Source organism: Petromyzon marinus, chromosome 4, assembly GCF_048934315.1.
Source record: "Petromyzon marinus isolate PM22_M1 ecotype Great Lakes invasive population chromosome 4, UKy_Petmar_22M1.pri1.0, whole genome shotgun sequence".
NCBI lineage: Eukaryota > Metazoa > Chordata > Hyperoartia > Petromyzontiformes > Petromyzontidae > Petromyzon > Petromyzon marinus.
Window position 1 is genome coordinate 18,456,912 of NC_133670.1, and position 27,874 is coordinate 18,484,785.

Below are 27,874 nucleotides of genomic sequence, written 5' to 3' on the forward strand. Positions count from 1 at the left end.
TTGGTTGGGTCTTTTGTGAACGTTTTAGCCGCCTATTAATTTCACGCGGCCTTTTGTCAGAGCTGAGAGCGACGACGCACTTTCATTCACCCAGGTTAATTTATGTTGCTGCGGGGATGGGGTGCTCACGCTGGAAAATTGGATCGATTTATATGACAATTTTAGAATGTTGTGCAGGGGTGTAGAATCGCATTCTCTCCCACGAATGCAGGGTGATGAGTTTAAAAAATAATTTGTATTTACGTAAAATTGCTATCTCTGTGTCTGTGGTTTGTTATATTTCGCTCTCATATTTTGAAAATGTATTGAGTGGTATAAAATGCGTATATTAGTCTTCATATGCAAATAATATAATTTCTGTACGGGATTTCAGTGCACGTAAATTAATGGGAACAATTAATGCAGAATGAATGGGTATTTCAGTTTCCATGTCCTTTGAATGCAAACGTTTCACAATGCTGGAAAAACCCCCAATGAATTAATTAGTTAATTAATTAAAAATTCAAAGCAGCCCGACAGACATCAAATTCAACATACTGCAAAATCCAGAAATGTTAGCATATATTTTATACATCATCATATGTGTAACCATCAATAAGTGTAAATATAAGCATTGATAGTCTGACAAAAATCAAACCTCAAGAGCAGTTGCAACAATTCCCTCTTACGGTAACATCTGTGACAACTTTGATTGTGCCGTTCGTTGCTTGGTTCGAAGATGTTTTAGGCCACTGGGTCTGTGCTTAGTAGTTGTGTAAAAAAACCCCAAAATACACATTCATTCCCAAACATTACAAGAGCAACACATACAAACACCCCCCCACCCCCCAACTTGTGTCGTTCAATGTCTCATATGAATAAGCCCGTCTTCTTCTGCCCAAATTCTACAGATGATGATGTGGACCTGGAGAATTTGGTCAATGACATGAATACGGCGGAGTCAACGGGAAGCACTTCGAGCAGCCCTGCCGACTCGGTGCCTCTCCTGCAGCCCTGCGCAGGGCCTGACGGCAGGGAGACGCTCGCCCACGCTCTGCCTCCCATCGCCGCCGCCGCCGCGGCCGCCGCGGCCGCCTCTTCCGCCGTCACAGCCTCTCGCCCTGGCATGTCACGTGTCGCTCCGCAACCGGGCGACGCTCGTGAGCTTGGGGACACCTCCTCCCTGCTGCACCAAGGCGTCCGTCGTTCTCAACCGGTCCACATTCGAGCAGTCCGGTATTCATGCTCATATTGCACAAAAGCTACGGAGACGTATTTTTTCTTTGCGGTGTGCGTCAAAACTAGGTAGTTTTTTTTTATCAACACGGGTGTAGGCTACGTGTGTACGGCAAAAAAATAACCACGTAATATTTGGAAAAGGGATATTTACAGTGTGCACCGATTGAATTTGGTTATATAAGTCATAGAGTGGTAAAGAGGCCAGTGACTTTGTTATGACTGCACCTGTTAACAAAACCAAGATATTTATTTGAAACTTCCTGCCGATGGCTACCAAATGAAACACTTCCTCTGCTATGGTAGCAAAACTTTAATTATGGAAGTTGATTGTGACGTTATATCTCTGCCGACGTGGACATGGAAAGTATTTATCGCAACGGAAATGTCAGGCCGTTGTCCTCTTGAACCTTTGTCGGCCTTCCATCGGTGTACGGTGACACGTAGTTGACAAATTTCCAGAAAAAAATTGCCTGCATTCGAATGCAGGCAACGTTCACAGATGGAGTAGTTGACAAATTGTTTAGGTTATGGGTCAATAGTTGCTTCAGAGAGCTCTCTCCAATAAGTGCATGTACAAGGTTGGTTTCCCATGTATCTCCTTATTTTGAAGAAGTAGTATGTTCATTTATACATTGCCATGAAACAATCACATATGCCGGACAATAAACTTGTCCAGATGTATCTTTCTCCTCCTCTTTAATCCAGGGCTTAAGCAAATAGGGGAGGGGTGCTTGTGGCAACTCGCAGATGATGGTTAAACCACAGACTGTGGTCAGCCTTAAGTGGATGTTACACAAGTTTCCAGACTTAGAAACGGCAGGATTTGTAATAGATTTTCATAATCTCATTTTCTTTTCAAGTTTCTTTTTACGTCCACTATTGCAATTTATGCTTTAAATTTCACAGTAAGGCTACGTTATGAAAAATAATAATAAATAAATCTATTTTAAAACGTAGTAATAAAAAGGACACGTGTATAGCCGAAATGCCACCTTTATACATTCTGCATTACCTCCAACTAGACCAGTCACCTGCCAAACATACACTCAAACTTAGTGTTCATCTGGAAAAACAAAATATGAATACTTTTGTAAAACTATATCTATTGACAAATTCCACTTTATTAGAGGCTGCCATTATTTTGTGCCAAAAAAGTCAATGTGCTTCCTCTTACCACAATCGGGCATTGGATACAAACTGGAATTTTCTCATCAAATAGTCTCTGTTGCAATGAGGCCTTTGGCAGCGGGGATGGCCGACATTCCCCGGAAAGTATTAACAGGGATCAAATTTGTTGTTCACCTTTGGAGCCATTTCCATGAGAAACACATGTTAATACTGTACGTCCTTACTATGGTAATTATTTTTTATTCAAAATAGAATTTGAGGAACGCGTTAAAAATAACTTTTTTTCCAAGGTCTTACATGTTAATTGAAGGTGTTACATGTTGCCATTACTATCTGTCCCAATATGTGGCATCATCATTCTTAATGGTGTAAACTGAGTATGATGAAATGGACTAAATTACTTAGTCCAACTCTGTTGTTGCTACATTGCTAAATTCTTTAGATCTCAAAAAGGATTCAATTACAATTATAATTTATGATCTGAGCATATACCCTGGGTGTATGCTTGGCATGGAGGGTGAAAAATTTCATGGATGATTACCTCTCCATCTTTGGTATAAGGCTTACTCAGTCTCTTGATCTCGTGTATACAAGAATTTAATATAAACTATCGGAATCATTTAGTTACATATGTGACTAACATAGGATACATTTTTGTACGTATTTACTTTTTTAAAGTTTTACATGACTTGTAGATTTTCATCGGAGTACCAACTGCTACGGTTGTAAGAAGGTGACAGAAATAAATTAACTCCCTCTCGTATATGAATAGGAATGCAGTAATGTACTGTAGTAGAAAGTTACATGACGAATGGCAAACACAAACCTTCACTGATGCAGTGAACTGGCAGATTACATGGCTGCTTTATATTGAAAAATGTTAAGTGACTTGAAAGGGGATCTTTGATGTTGTGTATATTGTGTGCAACTATTCTGTTATCAAATGTAAGGGCACTTCAGACCAAATGTTATGTTTACACGTGCATTCCTTTTTGTAAGTACTGGATGAGGGTTGATGACGGTGGGGGGCACAGACGTTGGAGCATAGTACAGTACAACTATTGATTTTACTGTACTGCCGTCTGCTGACGCAATAGCCTCACAGCGGCCCGCAACACCTGTTTAATTCCATAAATATTCCAACTTTTCTAATTACTATATGGCAATGCAAGTCAAGCAATTGTGTTGAACATTACATAATTGGCTATGGCTTAATGTCAATTTTTTTTTACCATTTAATTTGCTAAAAGATTCACCACTGTGAATGGCATGAGGTTCGTAGGTAAAGCAGGATTTACCTGTTGGTGTGTGTGCATATTTTAGTTCAGTGTGCACACATGCACACAAGTGTATGGTTTGCATGCAGCACGTTCGTGAAGAAGTCTTGAACACCATCCGATGCCTGTACCCAGGAAACTAATAATAATACTACAAACACAAGCTCCTCCAGCGCATCATCACATACACAACAGCCCTGTCATGTGACCCCAGTGCAACCATCTTCTCACTATCACAGGGACATGTTGCCAACTGATTAGCACGGTTGGCTACAGAAGTTCAACATACATACGTTAGGATCGAACCCACAACCTCCTGCATACCAGGCGAGGGAGATAACATCTCGCCGCCGCCGGCACCCTCGGACACCGTTGACTATCGGAAAAGTGGCCAACCAGCATGACCACCTCTGTCGTGACCTTTGTTACTGGTTAATGGAAACCTGTCCAACTTACGTTCAGCGCATGTTTAATAGAGAGCTTGTCATCACGTTGCTCACCTACCCTGCAAAATGGTCATTGTTGAATTTGGCTGAATCAGAGATTGTGCGGGGGATCTTTTCTGGTAGACCTACAGTTGGTTTAATGGGTTGTTTGTTTCCATTAGTTTTCCACGGTAGGTGATTTCAGGTGACTGTTGTATATGCCGGGTCTTGGAAATTTAATGAAAATAATAAAAATTAAATGAAACTTGGAAAAATGCGTAATTATCCGAAATTATGTTAATTGGTGCATTTATGCACATAAATTATGCTAATTGGGAATGTTTAATCGTATTAAGTTATGTAATTGCATGCGATTATGTTAATGACCACCGCTATGATAATTAAGCCCTGCATCGTTGTCGAGGATAGTATTATCAATCGGGATCATACAATTGTATGAAGTTATGCAGGTGTGCTGTAAGTAAGCTAGATTAAGCTCGGCTTCGTTGTCTAGGTTTATATTATCAATCGGTATAGTACAATTATTCTCGCTTTAACATTTACTGATTATGTATTAGTGTGTTTATGTCAGGTCTCCAAATTCAAATCTCACCGCAGGATACAGTTCTTATAATTAAGATTATTATGCATGAACTTAGGAAGGCACCACTCAGACACTTCTGTGTTAAGCAATTTTAATTTCTAAACAAAACCTTAACACTCTAATATGCGAACTCTTATGCTTGGAATTGTCAACACAGTACTCCTGGAGATGTTCCCCTCATTGATCCATACATTTAACCCTCAATGATCACGTTTGTTAACTGGGTAACAGAACAATTGATGACTTCCTCAGAGTAACACCAGCATATACGGCGATAGGAACAAAAAGTCCTTAAAAATTAATGCAACGATATTCATACGAAGGCAATAAAGAAACATGTCCCGAAGGCAAAAGTATACGGCAGTTAATTAATGGGCAAGATTACGTAATTAACTAAATGTTTGGAACAATGGTGTGCGGCAGTACGCCTCCTTCAGCAATTACCTATCAATTGGCTAAGGCTTCAATAATTTCGCAGGCAGATTCTGTGATCAAAAGAAAGATTTCAACACAATAATCTCCCTGTGAGTGTGTAGATTCGTAACTTAGGTTTATAAACGTTTAGTTTTCATCGATGAATTCATTGATAATATTTATGCAAATCAAAAGAAACATAACTAGTAAAATACTTCTAAACGACCGTTTCCCCGTAACCCAACGGCAGCCGTGTTCTTCGTTATCAGTTGATACTTGACGCACTTATCATGAGTCTTCTTATTAATTTTCGTTCGTGTATGTGTTGAGTGGGGGTGTTATTTGTCTTCTTGATCAATTATTTGCGTTAAGCAGACGCCGAGGTTGGGCATCCCTTGTATTAAAATGTGTTTGTTCCCTGCGGAGCGGTGAGGGTGTGAGGGTGTGAGTGTATCATACGGGCAGCTTGGCACTCCCTCTTTCACACGGGCGGCCACAGTTTCTGTCCCCAGCTGGTTGGAAGAGTCAGCACAACGCTCGCCGTCGGTGCGCGATGATCCCGTCGTCACATAGCGCCTGCAGCTCGTCCGCTCGCTGGCAGCTGGCACCCTTGCTTGGTGACGCTGGTGGGAGTGTGGGTCGAATCCACAGGGCTCTCGCCGGCGTTCTCCTCTTCTTCACGGGCGGCCGGTCAGGCTCTTTTCCCTGCTGGATGAGCCGAGTCGGCACAACGCTTGTCCGCTGGCAGCTGACACCCTTGCTTGGTGGCGCTGGTGGCGCTGCTGTGCACTCTCTCTTGCTCCGTCTCTCTCTGGCGGAGCCGATTGCGCGTGCAGCTGGTTCTCTGCAATGCTGGCTTGGTCGATGCTTGGCCCTCTCCGCCCTTTCTCGAGGTTGATTGCTTGACACTACTCGCCAGTTCAACTCGAGCTACAGCAGCTGCACGTGGGAGCTGGTACTCACTATAAAGGTGGAATAACTTTCAGCGATACTCTATCGGTCCATGCCGAACTCAGCACAGAGCGTCACCTCGCCCCTCTTCTCTTCGAGACACAGCACCCATTGTTGATCTCGAGGCCATGCCCCGGAGCCTGCCCGTCGCAGTACTCGTCCTTGTTCGCAGCACTTCGATCCTCGCAGAGCTGTCCCTTGCCGAGCTCATGTGTTGAGTGAGTGTCGCTGGTTATATGTGGAATTTCACCCACCTCGGCTCGCCTTCTCACAAAGGACCGGAACTTCCTTTGATTTCGCTCTAAGCCTGTGGGAACAGCTGTTTGTCCGGCCTGTGTGTGTGTCATATTTATTGAGTAATATAAGTTTCATCAAGGCATGGTTCCTGTCGCCTTCCTCAAGCCATCCCGCCATCAAAAGGAAACAGATGCTCTAGATTGCCCCTGAGTGCGTCCTTCTTCTCCACCCTCTGCACTATTGCCTCTCACAAAGGGTGTGTTGAGGCTTTTGAAGTTAAAACATTTTATTTTACCTCATAGTTTGATACCGTACCACTTGTAGTTATGATTCTGTACGTGACTCTAGGTATGTTGTAGTAGTGTTTCCATCGTGGTGTTTGATTTTTATTTTTAAGAGGAGATGCCCTCTGCCTGCGTGTGCAAATTCTATCACGTGCTGCTGGAAGATAAAGGCGGCCAGGAGGCTCTCTTTCTCTCTGGGATACATTTATCTTGGTCACGTAATCGACCCAACTCGCCTAATCTCTTCTGGCTGGCCCCCCGGTTTAATACTTCATAATTATTATTTGGTTTATGTTTCCCAATATTCGTGAATAACTTTAGTATTAAACTCATATATGAGTGTTGATAACCCACTACTGTAGATTGTAGGCTGGTTCTTAATCGGAGTGAGTGTGTTGGTCTATGATGATAAAATAACCAAAAACGTGTCTGTTAATTACAATAACCAAAAACTTGTCTGTTAATTAAAATAACTAAAAACGTGTCTGTAAATTAAAATAACCAAAAACGTGTCTGTTAATTAAAATCACCAAAAACGTGTCTGTTAATGAAAATAACCAAAAACTTGTCTGTTAATTAAAATAACTAAAAACGTGTCTGTTAATTAAAATAACCAAAAATGTGTCTGTTAATTAAAATAACCAAACACTTGTCTGTTAATTAAAATAACCAAAAACGTGTCTGTTAATTAAAATAACCAAAAACGTGTCTTTTAATTAAAATAACAAAAAACGTATCTGTTAATTAAAATAACCAAAAACTTGTCTGTTAATTACAATCACCAAAAACGTGTCTGTTAATTAAAATAACCAAACACTTGTCTGTTAATTAAAATAACCAAAAACGTGTCTGTTAATTAAAATAACCAAAAACGTGTCTGTTAATTAAAATAACAAAAAACGTGTCTGTTAATTAAAATAACCAAAAACTTGTCTGTTAATTAAAATAACCAAAAACGTGTCTGTTAATTAAAATAACCAAACACTTGTCTGTTAATGTAAATAACCAAAAACTTGTCTGTTAATTAAAATAACTAAAAACGTGTCTGTTAATTAAAATAACCAAAAACGTGTCTTTTAATTAAAATAACCAAAAACGTGTCGGTTAATTAAAATAACCAAAAACGTGTCTGTTAATTAAACTAACCAAAAATGTGTCTGTTAATTAAAATAACCAAAAACGTGTCTGTTAATTAAAATAACCAAAAACGTGTCTGTTAATTAAAATAACTAAAAACTTGTCTGTTAATTAAAATAACCAAAAACGTGTCTGTTAATTAAAATAACCAAAAACGTGTCTGTTAATTAAAATAACCAAAACGTGTCTGTTAATTAAAATAACTAAAAACGTGTCTGTTAATTAAAATAACCAAAAACGTGTCTTTTAATTAAAATAACCAAAAACGTGTCTGTTAATTAAAATAACCAAAAACGTGTCTGTTAATTAAAATAACTAAAAACTTGTCTGTTAATTAAAATAACCAAAAACGTGTCTGTTAATTAAAATAACCAAAAACGTGTCTGTTAATTAAAATAACCAAAACGTGTCTGTTAATTAAAATAACTAAAAACGTGTCTGTTAATTAAAATAACCAAAAACGTGTCTGTTAATTAAAATAACCAAAAACTTGTCTGTTAATTAAAATCACCAAAAACTGTCTGTTAATTAAAATAACCAAACACTTGTCTGTTAATTAAAATAACCAAAAACGTGTCTGTTAATTAAAATAACCAAACACTTGTCTGTTAATTAAAATAACTAAAAACGTGTCTGTTAATTAAAATAACCAAAAAGGTGTCTGTTAATTAAAATAACCAAAAATGTGTCTGTTAATTAAAATAACCAAAAACGTGTCTGTTAATTAAAATAACCAAAAACGTGTCTGTTAATTAAAATAACCAAAAACGTGTCTGTTAATTAAAATAACCAAAAACGTGTCTGTTAATTAAAATAACTAAAAACGTGTCTGTTAATTAAAATAACTAAATGCTTGTCTGTTAATTAAAATAACCAAAAACGTGTCTGTTAATTAAAATAACCAAAAACGTGTCTGTTAATTAAAATAACCAAAAACGTGTCTGTTAATTAAAATAACCAAAAACGTGTCTGTTAATTAAAATAACTAAAAACGTGTCTGTTAATTAAAATAACCAAAAACGTGTCCGTTAATTAAAATAACCAAAAATGTGTCTGTTAATTAAAATAACCAAAAACGTGTCTGTTAATTAAAATAACCAAAAACGTGTCTGTTAATTAAAATAACTAAAAACGTGTCTGTTAATTAAAATAACCAAAAACGTGTCTGTTAATTAATATAACCAAAAACTTGTCTGTTAATTAAAATCACCAAAAACGTGTCTGTTAATTAAAATAACCAAACACTTGTCTGTTAATTAAAATAACTAAAAACGTGTCTGTTAATTAAAATAACCAAAAACGTGTCTGTTAATTAAAATAACCAAAAATGTGTCTGTTAATTAAAATAACCAAAAATGTGTCTGTTAATTAAAATAACCAAAAACGTGTCTGTTAATTAAAATAACCAAAAACGTGTCTGTTAATTAAAATAACCAAAAACGTGTCTGTTAATTAAAATAACCAAAAACGTGTCTGTTAATTAAAATAACCAAAAACGTGTCTGTTAATTAAAATAACCAAAAACGTGTCTATTAATTAAAATAACTAAAAATGTGTCTGTTAATTAAAATAACTAAAAACTTGTCTGTTAATTAAAATAACCAAAAACGTGTCTGTTAATTAAAATAACTAAAAACGTGTCTGTTAATTAAAATAACCAAAAACGTGTCTGTTAAATAAAATAACCAAAAACGTGTCTGTTAATTAAAAGAACCAAAACGTGTCTGTTAATTAAAATAACCAAAAACGTGTCTGTTAATTAAAATAACTAAAAACTTGTCTGTCCGGTTTTCGCCGCCCTGGAAGCTGGCGAGGCTTTGAAGCCGTGTTGGGATTTTTCCAGACTCTCATTAGGAATTCACCCCCCCCCCCTCTCTTTGTTTGGGTTTTATTACCTTTTATGGCTTACCTCCGGTTGCCTGGTTGCGTGTGAGGGCTGGGGTGTTCACCTCACCCCCTCTGGCCTCCAAGCGACACCACGATTGATTAAAAAAAAATATTGGCAAAATCATTCTTGGTATCAAAATGGAAAAAGGCCTAATTATATACAACATGACTCCAGGGTTGTCTTTGGCTTGGATAATGAAGTAGCTTGAGATGGCAGCTCCATTGTCATTTGATCGTGTATTTATGCCCTATGGGAGTTTTTTTAAGTTAAATTTTTGGATCCAGACACTAAATAGTCTTCACATATTCCTGATGAGCGTGTCGATGGCCGCCTTCAAGGCCTGGGGATAACTTAAACGTTTAAGCCCCGATGTCCTGCACGTCCCTGCTTGCGCGTGCATACAAATGTGCTCCGTGTGATCACCGACTTTACAGTGCTTTGAACCTTTTGCCGTTTTGCAGGACCCCGCTGGACAGGAGGGCAAACGAGGAGGAGGAGCTGCAGGCCGCATCTTGGCCCAACATCCCCAACCCCTTTCCCGAGCTGACGAGCCCAGCTGGTTCACCAGTGCTGACGGGGACATCGCTTCCCCCGAGACAGCCCGGCGCCAAACCAGTGAGTTCCACAGACCCCCCAAAAAAAGTATAAATAAAAAAATAAGCATTCTCATGAGCACGCGCATGCTATTAACATATGTCTTGACTGTGACAGCACAATTTTTGGTTTGCTGCTAAAATCCAGTCTGCTTCGTGGAACATTCCATATTTTTTTGTTTGCTATATACTTTCTTTTGTTTGGCGGGTCTTATTGCGGCAGAATTTGTGCTCATAAACTTCGGTGACCCTGATAGAATACTTAACTCAGGCACACATGTCGTCCCCACCGTTTGGGGTGGGGGGGTGGGGGCGTTTGACTGCCTTTCAGTGGCACAGAAATCGAATCTGTATTCCTTTCCTCCAGTACTCGAGCATGCCAGTAATGCCAATGATTTTTTGTTTGTAATATGTTAGATTATACTCGTTTATTAATTAAAACCACGCTTGTGTTTTTGAGGATGTGTTTTTTTTCTGCTGGTTGAGACGTATTGTGGACATTTAGCCCTTGCCAGATTCCCAAAAAACAAAAACAAAATTGAGCACGTAGATAAGCGGACACCGTCACCTTGTGCCGGGGATCGCACGTGCCTCGGGGACGTGCTCGCACGCACGTGCGATTGCACTGCGGTGGCCCTCTTGGGTTCCTCCTGTCAGCTTTGCCAAGTCACACTAAGATGGGCAGACAGAGACATCGCGGTGGCGAGGTAACGCTATTCCCACAGCAGAATGCGTAGTGAATAGGCCACATCGGGTTACATTGTTTGCCCTCTTGGAATGCTGTAAATGGAGCAAGTGTGCGGGGACCTTTGGGAATTTGAAACCCCTCAAACCGACACTTGAGGCATGTCATGGACTTAATAATGCACTCGCTACTCAGGAATGTTGTCGAAAATTTGTTTTACCGCATTAACATTTCCCCCCTTAAATGTTATTATTACACGTATTGCTTTAGAATAGCGTGCTTCATCCAGCCTGGTTGTTCAGTGGGAGAGTGAACGGCCACAATCGGAATGTTGCAAGTTCTAAGCCCGGGTTCCCGATCGGCTTGGTCCATCATCCCTCTGGAGTGTATAAAATGGGAAACCACTGTGTGAGGCTGTCCTGTGGATATGACTCACCCCGCTGCGATCGGCTTCGGGCTGTAGAGGGGAAATGAGCACCACCTTAACGCTCATTGAGCAAAACAGCTCCTTAAAATTGCATACAGTAATTTGCTTCGGTAAAAGTATGATTATATTGGCAATTTCAACATCCCAGGCTGAATATTTTAGATGAACATTGAATGTTTAATGACTAAGTTACATACCATATTAAGCATATATCATATCTGTTTTTTCCTTCTTGAAAAAAATAATCTGCTCTTTTGCTCTGAATGACAGTGCTACACTGGAAGTGTAATACACCAAGTTTCCGACATCATCTTCATCATTAGGGCATATTTTGTTTTTACTATTACGGCCACTTTTGAAACGAAATGTATTTTCACGCACTCCCACAGTATGCGATGCTGCCACGTGCAATTGCAAGCTAGAGGTCGCCAGTTCGATTTCATATACCGTACTCGTGTGACAGTTAAAACAATGGCCAATTTTCTGAAATCCCTGCTCCCCCCTCCCACCCTGTCTTATAATAAAAATGGGTTCATCACAGTTGGTCATTCGGCAGGGTCGGCAGGTCCCGCGTGTGTTGGCTGTAAAGTGTGGGTATTCCCACCTCGTTCAAGACCTCTGGCCAGTATAGAAGTAGGCTGAAAAAAAAGAACATCTCGAGGGATTCTCTAGAGTGGCTTTGTGGCGTTTCTCTCGAGTGGACGCCCTTCCGCCAACAGTGGCGTGAGCAAGTTATCGCAGGGTTGCACCTTTACCTATTTCACCCCCCTGTATGTGTGAATCAGACAAGAAGCCCTTCCCAACCCTAGGTAATGAATTGCCTTGTGTGCCTGCAGCAGGTTGCTATTGCAAACAATGTCCCATTGTTGCCGGCTTAAAAAACTAAAATCTGTGTTTGCAGCATTCGCTTGAAGCGGGCTATTAGGTGCTTGTAATTGAGGTGGAAAGTAACTTGGCACTTGGGAGCCTATTAGACGACCGACCGTTGCTTGAGCTGTGGATTAAGTTACACTCCCAAATTACTCAGGATTTCAGCTTAGGAGTCCATGGCCCTTTGAAAAAGCAAAAAAAACCTCGTAAATGATTCTTGTGTATTAATGCTTTAAAGTATTTTTCAGAAATTCTTGCAGGATGTGTTTAGTACCTTGATTGTCACAGATATAGATTATCATACAGTATTGTAAATAACGAATGGTAAGAATAATATCAATCATGATTTATATAGTGCATTTTGCATGAATAATGGCATCTCAAAATAGCTGCTAAATAAGGCAATCACACTCAAAGTTTAGCCCTGATGGATTTAATATTGTGTTGGTCTATAAGCATCTCCAGGCTACCTCACAGCTTAACCCTGTTTCCAGGTAGTCTCCAATACAAGTGAAGTACTAACCAGACTCAATGGCATATAGATTAAAAGATGTACACTGATGATAATTGAGATGTGTTTATAATATTCCTTCATAGTTAACTTTGGTTACAAAGCATGCATCTATATGGCCTCATGAACTTTCACTTGACAAAATCCCATGTGCTGCAACTGGACAGTTGCAGAGGTGTCATAATAAGTTATATGCGCACACACACTGGAAAGTGGTGCAATTTCTTTGGAAAAGATGCAGTGGGCAAACATTCCACAACTGTGCTCTTTTGGGAACATGAGAACAGTCTATGGGGACTTAGTTATATGTATTTGAGTCAGTCCATTGGTTGTGAAGTGTGGACAAACAATAGCCACGACATGGTGCGTGGAGGCCTTCATCCAGCGCAGTGGATTGACAAAGGGCTGTAAATTACAAAACATTCTTACGTGAGTCAAAAAAGTCAGCAGTGCTGCGGTGCCATGTTTATGCTGCTAACAGCTAACACGTGCATCACTATAGCTGTATGGCAGCTGAGGATACAAGAATGCGGAGTCACAATGTTGCTTAAAACTTATTTTCACGAGACCAGATATGAAGCCCCAGGATGCCAAAGCAAACACTAGTAGCTCAGTTCCATGTAATTATAAATGATGCATTCTACATTTAAATGTCCCTACAGATCATAGCAGCCGCATATTATGGTGCAATATTTGAAGGGCCCATTTAAATGGGTTCAATGGATAAATATAAAGCACTATATTATTCTTCACTTATTACATGACATCATTGCTCTGGTGTCTAGCACAGTGCTCGGATGCATTTTCCAAACAATTATTACCATGATAATTGTATATATTAATGCCACTAATTAACAACAACAACAATAATAATTCACTTAACCAGTTAGAATATTGAGATTGTATAGTCTGGCCAGGGCGCACTTGATCCAATATGCATGTTTTACCCAGGACACCTCACTGGGTCTCTTGACTCTTTTCAGGAGGATCCTGGCCAAGTTTTTTTCATTAAGGGGTAATGATTGTTACGTAGATTCCAAATGGGTAGTTTGCAGATACATTTTTGTTGTAAAATTTGGAAAGTTTGTGCCGTGACGCTGGGACACAATGGCCTACTTTTGTGAACGGTGCCCTGGTCTTAAGAAGGGTGGCAGTAAGGAGTGGAGCCAGGTTTTTGACTTTGGGGGGGGCTGACTTCAATATTCTGAGATATCCAGTGTTTATCTTTTCCAATGGGCGCCACAAATGTATAAACCACATTTTATTGGATTTGAACGCGGAGTTTATTGATAGGTCGGAGCCGCTGATGTGGCTAATAATTTCGATAAGTTCGAAAGGCTGCCGCTCAAGCAGCCTGCAGGGCAGCACAAGGTGGCAGCCTGCATTTTGCAGCAGCCGGATATCCGGTTATCCCGATTACCGATTGTCCCAAAATTTCAGGGGGGGGGCTGAGCCCCCCCCAGCCCCCCCCTGTGGCTCCGCCCCTGGTGGCCGTTGGCTTTGAACTGTGAACTTCTGCAACAGGCGGCAGAAGCACTACAGCTAGGCCATGTCACTGCTAGTTGTGTGCTTTAACCACGTTATTCTTACCACTCTAAAATAAACATATTAGGTGACAACTTTGGGTCTGTAATTTCAGACTCAGAATCTGAATATTTATTCATACTGGAGGAATCCGATGAGCTATAAAGCTCTTTTTCACAGATGTCCAGTCGGGGCGGGTAAGAACGTTACAACAACCAACAATACAAACACGATAGGAGTGCAAAGTACAAGAACGGTAAACAAATCACCCAAACACGTACTAAACCATCCTTATTCTACCAGACAAAGCCCACTGAGGTGTTAACTTATTTTTCAAAAGCAGCCTTGGCCACAAATGATCGCTCCAAAAAGTGTCTTATCGTTTGGACATTTCTAGCAGCAAAAAAATATCTAAATAGTCTAAATGCAGGTTTATGACATATTAATAATCAATTCAGCCGGACAAATGTAATTGTATATATACACACAAAATGTGTGCCTTGTGATGTAATGGCCTACTTCTGTTAAACGTTTGCTGAAACATTGAAGAAGGTTTAATGAAAAAAAAACCGAGCAGAACGCAGATGTCGCATTCATCATTGGGCAAGTTGTGTGAAGTTTTGAAACTGACATAAACAGATCAGTTTCAACACATTGGTGCAGCATTCACATGAATGCTTTCTGGTAATTAAATGATTATTCACCGTGCAGTCACACATTGGCATTTTCAACATCATTTGTCACTGAAAAAGCAGTAACCAGCCATACGATGTTGCTAAAACTAGACCGAGTGACTGGCATCCATCATTCGCGGATTTGAGGCTTTGCATCTAGATTTGGAAATTGCATGAAATACAATTTTAAATTCAGCAGTTTACAGAGGCTTTATAGAGACGATACTTAGATTATTATACAAATCATGTAGAATTAGTTTTGAAAATGTATGATGTTTTAGTAAATACTTTTCTAAATTTGTTTATATTTTCGTCCATTGATATATACATTTTTTTAGAAACCCAGATATGAAAATGGCTCCTTGGCACGGTCATGTTTTATATTTACTTGCTCCTATCATGCCTTACATGTCACAATCATGCATGCGGCTTTGTATTGTGGCACATTCTCACCCTTTTAATGTTACACTTCACGAAGCGCATTTCCAACAACCTGTAATAAATCAATCACCACACTCCTCTACTCATAACAATGTGAATAAACCTAGAGTGCAATGATTCTCAGTTATACAACACTGAAACAATTCGATTCTTATTATTGTTATAACCATGTTATATGAAGAAAAACATTACGTCGTAAAAATGTGGCTTTTACATGCATTCAGATTTGTGCAAACATGCTTCCATGTCATGTGTTTGAGTTAGTATTTTCAAGAACCTTTAAAGCTTCAGCACTTGAATAATAACCACTTAAATTTTGATTTAAAGCTTTTGTGACTGCAGGGATTCATATTCTTGGTTCTTTCGGTAAAGTCACATGGAAGGGAAACAATAAAAATAAAATAATAAAAATATAAAACAATAAAATTCTCACGACGTTTCGACTGCAACACAAGCAATCATCATCAGGTGTGATAACCACAGCAAAAAATAATAACCACTTGTTAAAATATACTCACCATATTTATACTACTGTCAATTATTATACTTATAGGTTAATTTGATACAATACAGTGAGGGAAAAAAGTATTTGATCCCCTGCTGATTTTGTACATTTGCCCACTGACAAAGAAATGATCAGTCTATAATTTTAATGGTAGGTTTATTTGAACAGTGAGAGACAGAATAACAACAAAAAAATCCAGAAAATCGCATGTCAAAAATGTTATAAATTGATTTGCATTTTAATGAGGGAAATAAGTATTTGACCCCTCTGCAAAACATGACTTAGTACTTTGTGGCAAAACCCTTGTTAGCAATCACAGAGTTCAGACGTTTCTTGTAGTTGGCCACCAGGTTTGCACACATCTCGGGAGGGATGTTGTCCCACTCCTCTTTGCAGATCTTCTCCAAGTCATTAAGGTTTGGAGGCTGACGTTTGGCAACTCGAACCTTCAGCTCCCTCCACAGATTTTCTATGGGATTAAGGTCTGGAGACTGGCTAGGCCACTCCAAAACCTTAATGTGCTTCTTCTTGAGCCACTCCTTTGTTACCTTGGCCGTGTGTTTTGGGTCATTGTCATGCTGGAATACCCATCCACGACCCATTTTCAATGCCCTGGCTGAGGGAAGGAGGTTCTCACCCAAGATTTGATGGTAGATGGCCCCGTCCATCGTCCCTTTGATGCGGTGAAGTTGTCCTGTCCCCTTTGCAGAAAAACACCCCCAAAGCATGTTTCCAACTCCAAGTTTGACGGTGGGGATGGTGTTCTTGGGGCCATAGGCAGCATTCCTCCTCCTCCAAACACGGCGAGTTGAGTTGATGCCAAAGAGCTCCATTTTGGTCTCATCTGACCACAACACTTTCACCCAGTTGTCCTCTGAATCATTCAGATGTTCATTGGAAAACTTCAGACGGGCATGTATGTGCTTTCTTGAGCAGGGGGACCTTGCGGGCGCTGCAGGATTTCAGTCCCTCACCGCGTAGTGTGTTACCAATTGTTTTATTGGTGACTATGGTCCCAGCTGCCTTGAGATCATTGACAAGATCCTCCCGTGTAGTTCTGGGCTGATTCCTCACCGTTCTCATGATCATTGCAACTCCACGAGGTGAGATCTTGCATGGAGCCCCAGGCCGAGGGAGATTGCAGTTATTTTGTGTTTCTTCCATTTGCGAATAATCGCACCAACAGTTGTCACCTTCTCACCAAGCTGCTTGGCAATGGTCTTGTAGCCCATTCCAGCCTTGTGTAGGTCTACAATCTTGTCGCTGACATCCTTGGAGAGCTCTTTGGTCTTGGCCATTGTGGACAGTTTGGAATCTGATTGATTGATTGCTTTTGTGGACCGGTGTCTTTTATACAGGTAACAAGCTGAGATTAGGAGCACTCCCTTTAAGAGTGTGCTCCTAATCTCAGCTCGTTACCTGTATAAAAGACACCTGGGAGCCAGAAATCTTTCTGATTGAGAGGGGGTCAAATACTTATTTCCCTCATTAAAATGCAAATCAATTTATAAAAATTTTGACATGCGTTTTTCTGGATTTTGTTGTTGTTATTCTGTCTCTCACTGTTCAAATAAACCTACCATTAAAATTATAGACTGATAATTTCTTTGTCAGTGGGCAAACGTACAAAATCAGCAGGGGATCAAATACTTTTTCCCTCACTGTATGTTCCCAGATATATTTATACTGGTTTGAATTGCAAACAAGCATGTAAAGTTTAAATATAGTATTTGAAGGGGACAATTTTCCGTGTAAACACGCAAGCAATCTTCCTTGCTTCTGTTTATAATAAATGTTCAGTGTTATTTTCCCTTTTCCCTTCCAGAAAGATAATTTCCTGCTGTTACAACATTTAATATATTACATTTAAATCGAATTAATACATATCCCCAAATAAGAAGACTGCATTTTCCACAAACTTAATTTTGCTCAAATATTTTTGTTCAGGTTATGGAAATACCTACATAGAAGTCGGTATTAATGACCATGTAATTCCAGTTTGTTTAGTTTCCTAATGTCTCAGAGTTATTACAGTACACAACTTAATTTACATTTCCGAAAACACTTGGTGAGTTCCAAGAAATGTTATTGCGAGAGTTATCAGAAGAAAACCTCTGAATGTGGAAAGGGGTTTAAGCCAAAGGGAGAGATGTTATGTGTGCCAGTCAGCGTTGGCATCCTACCAAAAAAATAGAAGACATTAAAAGAAACACAGTGTAACATAGACTGCCTTTTATATTTTCAGATGGTGCTGCCCGAATGAATGTTTGGATTTAAACATTATTTAATAACGGTAATATTTACTAATATATAGTGAAATCTAGTGTGTGCAGGGACCCGATGTCTTCCAACTTCATAGTGAAAAAAATTAATCCTAAATGGAAATAGAAATTACAAGCAACAAGAAATACAGCAATCAAAAACGCAGTGCAAACTGCATCAGCCAAGCCATGCATGCGTGATGTCACAACCAGCTTTGACGTTACCGAGCAATGTAACATTAATGAGCACAGGGTGTGTACACCCTGTGTCACTCGTGGGCGTTGTGTGAGCATACTTCACCACGCTGGTCAGTGTGGGATAGTAAAAGGGGAGCCCCAGTACCAGTTCAGATATCACCACTGATATAAGCTGTGACCAGGATTCAGACTAAGGGCACCGGCAGGTTCATAACACTGTGCCACCACTCTAAAGTTTTCAGAACTTAAGAATAAGGCCACTTGTTCAAGCTTGTTAATATTTTATATTATTTGTTTTTTTTATGGATACGTTCACTGAAGCAGCCAATTGACTATTTACATTTGGAATGTATCTTGAATAAGTATTAAGGGCTGGTAGTCAAAAGTTTTAATTATATTACAAAAAATCCTTTTAATGAAATATTATTAGTAAAACAAAAAATTGCCATGTATTTTTATACGTAGTGTTACACAGATTTAGCTTTCCTCTTTAAAAAAAAAGTAAATTTCCATTTTATTTTCAGCAAGTGGCCTGGTCTCCAGGTTCCTGGAACCCAAACGGAGGCCTTGGTACATCTCCATTATTGGACGTTAAGGTAAAGCACTTCATCACATGATACCCTGTCAATATGATGTACTTCAGTGGTAACAAAACAGAGAGGCAAAGGACCTTATTAATGGCCACTTGTGCGTCTGCATTCTTCCATCAGTCTGATGCCGTCTGTCTCCTATAGTAACCAGACATCAACACTGCGGTCACCTGCTGTTAATTGTCGGATGTTAGTGATTGCTTCGGACACAAACGAGCTGGGCTAGTATAAACATATTTATTTAAATCTGCATATTAAAGCAGGCTTTTTGTGGAAATAGCTGAAATGTGGGTCACGGTAAAAAAAAACCATTGAATTTTTTGGCGTTCAGGGCTGCAGCGTGCGCTCGTATTGTGTAGTTGCATGCCGATTGTATGTTTTTTTTTCGTAAATAAAAAAAATACCTTGACAATGCATTTAATATTTAGATTTTTTCCTCAAAAGCAATTCTATATTTTTACATTTGTATTGTGTGTGTTTTGCAAAAGTAAGCCACACGTAATTAATGAAACAGGGACATGAATAACCCAAACTTGTTGCTACTGTGCGCTTACATATATATGCTGTATTGAATTGTATGTATTTACATATTGCTTATTGCCAAATAATAAGGTATTACATCGGCAGTAGTATTAAAACACTGTCTACTTAGAAAATAAATCTAATTCTATTTTATTAAACTCCCTCTTATCCTTGCATTTGCTATCCTTGATAAGACACCAATTATAGAATAAATTTGGCACGATGTACGGTTCAGTGACTTATCTGTGGTAACCATACACAATTCTATGTATGTATTACAAAGTACAGCGCTGCAGTGTAGTGTAATACGCTGTACCTCTTGGCTATGGTAGATGACAGTGGAAATGTCTAAATCGTCAACATCAATCATCGCGCTTGTCATAATTTTCTTTATCCTCTTTAGCAATAATTAATCCGAGATTATAGGATCCATTTGCAACACAGTGCAACGTACTGTGCTCTCTGGTGTGTTTGTCGGATAGTCCCTTGTATTGTTTGGTATGATATTAGACGTTTCGCTCCACATGCCTCTTTTTGAATTGAGTTCATTCAGAATCAGAATCTTTATTTATCCTGGAGAAATCCGACGAGCCATGAAGCTCTTTTACACAGATGTCCAGTAGGGGCAGGTCAAAAAGTCCAAACAACAAATCTTCAGTACCTGAAAAGAAGGCCCCAGCGTGTGGAGTGAAACGTCTGACATGCCGAGCAACATGCGGTAAAACACGTCAAAGAGCAATAGCAGTTCAAGTGAGAACACTTGCGCAGAAAAGTTTCACGCGCTTGCGGTGACTTTTTTGTGTTTTTAAGAAGATAGCAGTAGAGGAATACGACGACTTGGGTGTCTTGAAGGAGACATATTTATTTTGGACACAGTGAGCTGAATTAGGCTTTATTCACGTTGCCATCTTTGTCAGGAAACCCACATTTTATTTTGACTAATTACATTGGGTTATAAATCAGTGAGAAATGGGTAAAAGTGGCTTATGTGCAAAGGCGGCTTGCGTGGCAACACGGCGGAAGGCTGGCAGTGCCAGCCATCACATGTTGCGTGGGTGACTGGGTTTTGCCTTTCAGCCCAAATGCATCATGTTGCAGTGCCCGCAAGGTTAATTATAGTGAGGAAGGGCATCCCAGTAACTGGATGGCGTGGGTGTGGGATCACTTCCCAGTAACGAGGCCAAGAATCTGTTTCGTGGCTAGCCGACTGTTTTTAGTTATATAAACCAAACTCGCCACAAGTGTGTGTTTGACACATTTTGACACATTAGTTAAAATGTTATTGTTTTTCGGGTTTTTTTAACTTTCATAACAGAAAACCTGATCTTGACAAAGTATGTAACCTTTTTCATTAATCAACAAAGGAAAGTTTGTCATTTTAGATTAGCTTCAGAACGTTGAAAATGCTTCAGTTACAAACATGTTCAATTGTGCTGTTCTAAAACATTTAGTTTATCTTCTCTAACTGTTTACAATCATTTAGAAATGTAGGAGTTTTGACACTATCGCGTTTTCGACATGGAACCGAATGACCGAAAGGAAAATGGTAGTTTATTCTAGCATACCTTAACTTGAAGTGAATTGTGAATACAGTATAATGTTAAGGCCATGTCACCGTGTCCTGATTATCTATATAACACTAGACTATCCATACACTTTATATGCAATGTATTTCAAAGATGAAGCATTGCAATTAAGACATTACACTGCATTTAAGCTGTGCATAATTTAATAATGATTCATAATAGAGTTTTTTGGTGAGATCGTGTAAATATAAATGTGTTGTTAAACCCACCGCCACTTGGCACAGCCAATTAGTACGGTTCGTCACGTAACAAAACGTGCCAATTCGTTACTAGCACAGCCTACCGGTGTGCTGGAGAGTAAACCCACAACATTTACAATTTAAAATCTACTCGAATTGTAAATGTTGTGGGTTTACTCTCCAACACCTCTCCAACACACCGGTGTGCTGTACTAGTAAGGAATTGCCAAGTTATTTGTTTACATCACCAACCTGACTAATTGGCTGTGTCGGGCGGTCACGGGTTTAACGACACATTTAAATTAACGCGCTCTAACCCAAAAAACCTCTTATGGATCATATTGGTCACGTAGGCTTAAGTGTTACATTTAATCATGATTGTCCGTTCTTTGTCAATCCACGGCTGGATGAAGGCCTCTGCACGTCACGTTGGTCATGGGGGTTGTTTTTTGCCATACTTCATGCTGCTCAGTGTGTTGAAGGGGGAGCCCAGGACCAGTTCGGATATCGTGTGTCACTCACGTTAGTGCAGCCAGGAATAAACAAAAACACAGATCGCCGGGTTCATAGTACAGTGCGCTCACCACTGTGCTACAGAGCCACATCTGTTGATAAACAAACTACATTAAACATATCGTAGTTAACAAAAACATTAAACAAAACACATTTGATTTTAGTAAAATAAATATAGTTAACCTTTTATTTCCCAGTTCAGGGGGGAAAAAATCCCATAGTGGATCTTCTGCGTACAACCATCTGGTAGCTATTACCATTGTCAATACACAAATAATTGTTTCTCTCTGTCAAAAATATGTTTTCATGGCCCAGGGTTGCCTGCCCTAGGAAAAACAATGTAATCTGCTAGTGTTCTCTGGGTATTATCACCATCATCAGATTATTTCTGGTAATGGTCCCCTGAAGGGCTACACCAAACCCTAATTAATGCCTACCGGTTTTTCTTCCTCCCAAATCAAGAGTAACATTTCAAGGTCAACGAAATCCCAAGTTGATTTTTGCAACTCCATTTACACAATGACAACGCTCTTAACTCTGCCAGTGAAGCCTTCATTCATGGCTTTACTCGTACAGTACGAGTGTATATTTGGCTAAACAACGTTTATTCGGAGTAGACGGAGGGATGACTTCTACCGGTTCCGAATATCTTGGGTCCCAACCGTGGATTCGCTCGGTTCACCCGGGGGGGGGGGGGACGTGACCATTGATAACGCGCCCCCCCCCCCCCGCCTGATAATTGGAAGAATTTCCTTTAATAACCCTGTTTATCTGTGGTCCCGACCCCGAACGTTTGGAAGTGCCTCGCTCACCTGAGACGTGAAAAAAACGCCACCAAATGGCACGCTGCCAGCAGGCGAGGGCACGGAGGACCCTCGAGGGCCATTCTGTGACAAAGTTTACGTCACAGAGCAAGGTGGAAAACACCAGGCGCTTGCCCCTCAGGCACCAATCCTACTGGGTCTCTCCTAACAAGATGGCAAGCAAGCTCCCTCCTCATACCCGTCCCTAAGATACTTGAATACAGCAACGTGCAAAGCACTCGGTGGCACAGCAGCATTCTTTGTTACCATGTACAGCACTGCATGATATATTCATTTTGACAGATTTTGTGGAATAACTCTGTTTATCCATGGTCCCAACTTCAGGAACGTGTTAGTATTTGCTGAATAAATCCGTTTAACCATGCCCCCAGATATTTGGAAGAGAGAAGTAGGTTTTGCCGACCCTGGATCAACAAATTAATGGATAATCAGGTCACAGATAAATGGAGTTTGACTGTAGCTGCTTTTTGCATTAAAAGGTTACTCTGACGTGCAGTGTCCAATCTGTGATTTAAACCTACATCCCAAATCCACTCGAATGTCTTTAAGCCCGCAAAGCAAAACATCATACTCTTTGGACTACCTGCAAAAAGGGTAAGCGATTCATACACAAATCAGTCACACTTGTACCAAATGTGGATTATAGCAGCTACAGACATCTGACCTAATATCCCCCCCACCCGCACTGCAGTCTGAATGTGGCTGCTTTGTCAGGATTTGCTCATTTGAAAGGATTATTTATAATTATACAGCTGCTGGATCAGCCTTCATTCTTTGAGCACTGAGGGGAAAAGGTGGCTTTAAATCCCGTGTGATTGTATAAAAAATATATAGGTGGCATTCAAGACTTACTGCTATAAGAGTGGTTTTGATGACATAGACAATGTTGGAATCAGTGCCCTTAAAAACCTCGTTTGGCAATAGTGGTGTAAAGTTATCTACATCATAATTTATTGTAAAGTTATTGTACAATGAGTCTCAAAACATTAATTTTCTAGTTCGAAATCAATATTTCTTTTCATGATTTGGTTACATTTAGAAAACAAATGTAAAACTGTTTTTTGATGGTGGACGGATTTAGCATTTAGAGTTTTCCTGTAGTTTTTAGGATGTATTCATTAGTATATTCCATAGATATGGGTTCTTTGACGATTTTTTTCAGTGGACCACAGAGTAAAATTATCTTGTCCTGGCGGGCCTCATGAGGTCTTCCGTCACGTGTACAGGTGTTATGACGTAAGGTCATTTGACCACTAATCTCGGCCACTTGTCTCCAGGTCGCTTATCTCAAATTCGTTATCACCCTTTCATCTTGCAAATCTTTATCTCTTGCCGACCACTCTCTATTATTGCTCGTTTAACTCGGATTTTTTTACTCACCAATACGTACATCTATGTCTCAGTTATGGTAAGGCCATGTCTCTCTTGGGTCACAGCAAGAACATTTGTGAATCTAATGCCTGACGAACCCTGCTGTTGTTTATTTTTTTTGGAGGAAAAATAACGTAAAAATGAATTAAATGTAGTCCCCTGCATAGCTTGAATAAACAGTACCTTTTATTCGAAAGTTACACTTTTTTGTCCAAAAAACTTACTTCATAATATTTAAACAACGGATATTAATCCATAAATATACCTAGAACATTATAAACACGTAATATTAAAATAAACATGGTTAATCAATGCATTACTTCATATTTACTGTACCTCCAACAGCCCGTTGTTAGCAGGGGAATGGTCGGTAAGCGATCACATTGGGCTCTATGGAGACCCATCGGTAAGCTTTTTGTCGTTAACAGGGGTGGTCGTTAAGAGGGGGTTCGACTGTGCGTCTAATTTGAAAGTTAGTGGCAGATCTCGCCTTCATTGGTGGCCCTGAGTTAGTGGAGATTCTATATTTCCATGGTGGGGTACCACTTTATAAATAACAGGAGCAATAAACTGCTGTACCAGTTACAATGAGCAAAACAATGGGTGCATCGTCATAAAGGGGCCATCCATTTAGGACGTGACGCTAAAATCTGTCAAAACTTGACCCCTCCCCGCCTCCCTGTACACACGTGGACTTTTTACACCCCCCCCCCCACCTGCGTACGTACGCCTGACGCACCCCCCCCCCCCCTTCGAATCCTATAGAACGGCCGATATTTAATCGACGCAGAAACGATCAAGGATGAATAATATTAACGTGTTTAAGCAAACAGATAGTTCACCTATCTAACTCATTTGAAGGCCAATGTAGACAAATTATTAGCAATGCTTCACCCCCCCCCCCCCCCCCGTTTCCTATGCGTACATAACGTGTCAGTAGACCCCACCATACGCAAGCGTACGCATTTGGGTTAACCCCCCTTCCCCCCTCCATGTGTACGTACTAAATGGATGGCCCCTAAGCCTTGGCCAATCCACCACTGGATACAGACTTCCCCAAGCCACTGCCATCTTTCGCAAATGCAGGATGTTACTACTCACCCACCAAGCGCCTGGCACATGGGCTGATTTCATTGTTGCTTCTCCATGGAGGGCATAATCTCAGAAGCTTTCCATTCCTTATAAGTGCAATCTTTAATATGCACATATAATTCCTTGCATGCAGGAAAAATTATTCGCTCAACCTACGCTTGCATTTATATTTATAGAATGAATAAAATGTTGTCTGCAATGCTGCCCAGCAAGTTTGAACAAACAACCCTTGTATGCCTGCTCCGGTAACGCCCTTACACACTGCTATGCTAGGCTCTGCAGAAAGGATTGAGGGAGTGGCTGGCCGTGTTAGATGCTGATCCAAAGCATGGTTAAGTTACAGCTTACCATAGCAACTGGACCTGGGCAGAATGATGCAATGATTTCGGCAGCAGAGGGTGATTTGAATAACAGAGCATTTATTTTACAATCGTAAACAATTAATTACTGTACATGGCTTAACCTTCATAATCGACCAGATTTGACAGTTCAAAATAAAAAATATACGTATGATTTACGCAGAGAAAATGCTATTATGATGGGGCACTGCACCACCCAGTTATTGAGAACAGTAATAATGACTTATCCTTACCGTACAATAATCTTGTCAATGCTTCCATGTACATGTTATGCAACCTCGCAGTAGCTTACTTTGAATAAAGCACACAAAGGTATACAAGCACTTACTGTGTATTATAGGCTATTAAGCTGTTGTGTACGCTGCTCGATGTGCATACCAAAACCACTTTCACTCAACAACAAATAAAGGTTGCATTTACAATATGGCCTTTGCCTGGCTTTGGAATAGTCGGTCAAACATTGTCGACTTGTACTCCACCAAAAAGTATTGGTATGCATAGTTCTCGATTGCAATCTCAACATCTATATCCCCTGATGATTTCACAACATAAACGGTTAAGCCATCAAAAGCTGTGCCACATCCCCTTGCCCGTGTTGAGGGTGTTTAATAATTAAACCTTTTCTTATAAACACGGGCAAAATTCCCCAAAGTCAGGCTGCAGACGCGTTGGTAAGTCTGACATCAGCGCGAACTGGGCCGTCTCCAGTGCCCCAGTTATGTTTTAAATTAGTTTTTATTTCTCTCTCTCCATATCTACCAAACGTTCTTTATGTTTAAGTCTAAATATACGGTGTGCATTTTGTAACATCAAAGGCGGATTGTCCGATTTCCATAAATCATTGTACAACAATGATGCTATTCAGTTAACAGGTAAAAAAAATGCATTAATCATTGTAAAGCCAGTTGTTAATTGACTTTGACAAGAAGAGACAGACGTAGCGTATACTTGAATCTAGGCAGAAATCCCCATACATTTTTTGAGTTGTCTCAAGGGTTGCTGGAGAGTGGGTCATCCAGTCACCCATCAAAATCACCCCAACTCTAAACGAAAGGCCTAAGGTAGAAGAGCCCTGCAATTTCATTCTCACGCCACTGTTGGTGGAAGGGCCACCACCAGACGGAGCTCTGGAGAGCCCCTTAAGATGGTATTTTGTTGTACTCTTTTATGTTGGCCAGACATCTTGGCATAGGTCGGAGTACCCACACTTTTATCCCACCACACACACACACACTCTGCCAATTGACTTACTGTGGTGGTGTACCCATATATATACACTGCTGTGTGGACAGGCCTCTGACAAAGCAAATACTGGCACAAATAAAATAAAAACTCACCGTTGACAATGCCTTGCAACAGAAACATAACACGGAGTAAAGAGGGAGCATAGAGATTTACAAAATGTAGTATGCATTGGCCTTATAAAGTCTTCAATAAAACCAAACAAATGTGGCCCTGTTAATGCACTTTCACTCCTATTCAACACATACAATGGAAATTGTTAGTACTGTAGGTAAATTCACAACTATGAGAAGTTACTTAAAATTTGACAAAGGCCTACATTGTAGAGTGTGATGGGCAGGTACCCTTATGCCTGCCAGCCCTCATCGTCAAGTATTTTACTTTCTGCCAGCACTCAACCTCAAATTTCCGACTCTCCAGTTTGATGTCTCAGCAAGTCTGCAGTTAACGGTCACATCTGTGTATATAGTGTAGATGATCCACCTTTATCTTGAATTATTGTTGGGGGCGCTGCGGTGGCGAGATGTTAACTACGTTGCTTGGTATACAGGAAGTCGTGGGTTCGATCCCAACCCTGACGCCTGTATATTGCGAGTTTGCATCTTCTCTCCGTGGTCATGTGGATTTTCTCCCGGTCCTCAGGTTTTCCCTCCACATTTCGAAACATGCGTTTAGAGTGTTTGGCTGCTATAGATTTCCACGTGATAAGCCACTTCGTTGAGCTATCATTTGTGTCCAGGTCACTTCTGAAAAAAATCTACAGTATAAGGCTCCGTGGGCCATATTTGGTAAAATAAAAATTGTTAAGTTTTAATATATTTAGTTTCTTGTCTTGCTTTCCTCAATGTAGATTTTAGTTAATTATTTCTGCTTAAGGGGGGAGGAGCAGTGGGACAGTGGTTAGCGCATTGCGTTATGTGTGCTATGAACCTGGTCACTGAGTTTGATACCCGGTCTTATCCCTTGTCACATCTTAACCGGCCCAAGTCCCTTCCACCCTTCACCAACTCATACTTACCAGCGTGATGAAGTATCGTCATATAAACTCCTTGACCAAGAGTGTGGAGAGGCTTTCATCTAGCAGTGGATATTATGTAGTTATTTGTATATTTTTACGTATTATTTCAGGGTATCTTACCTCTAGTAAAACATAAACTTTATCACATTTGTGATAAAGCTAGCTCAACAATGATAACTATTAAATTTAGATTTAAAGCTTTCATGACTGCAGGGATTCATATTATTGGTTCTTTCAGTAAAGTCACGTAGAAGGGAAACAATAAAATAATAAAAATATAAAACAATAAAATTCTCACGACGTTTCGACTGCAACACAAGCAATCA

General features: G+C 39.9%; 1 protein-coding gene across 3 annotated transcripts in view; it reads left to right on the top strand.

The window, feature by feature from the left end:
• Positions 1–27,874, top strand: part of LOC116938549 (growth factor receptor-bound protein 14-like) — a 142,527-nt gene that overhangs the window by 78,240 nt on the left and 36,413 nt on the right. For 2 of the 3 annotated variants that reach the window (XM_032945773.2, XM_032945772.2), the window contains 3 exons: positions 891–1,215; positions 10,025–10,178; positions 18,777–18,848. In XM_032945773.2, coding sequence (XP_032801664.2) covers positions 891–1,215; positions 10,025–10,178; positions 18,777–18,848 — 551 coding nt within the window. The remainder of the gene's footprint in view (positions 1–890; positions 1,216–10,024; positions 10,179–18,776; positions 18,849–27,874) is intronic. The other variant, XM_032945774.2, reaches the window with a different exon arrangement.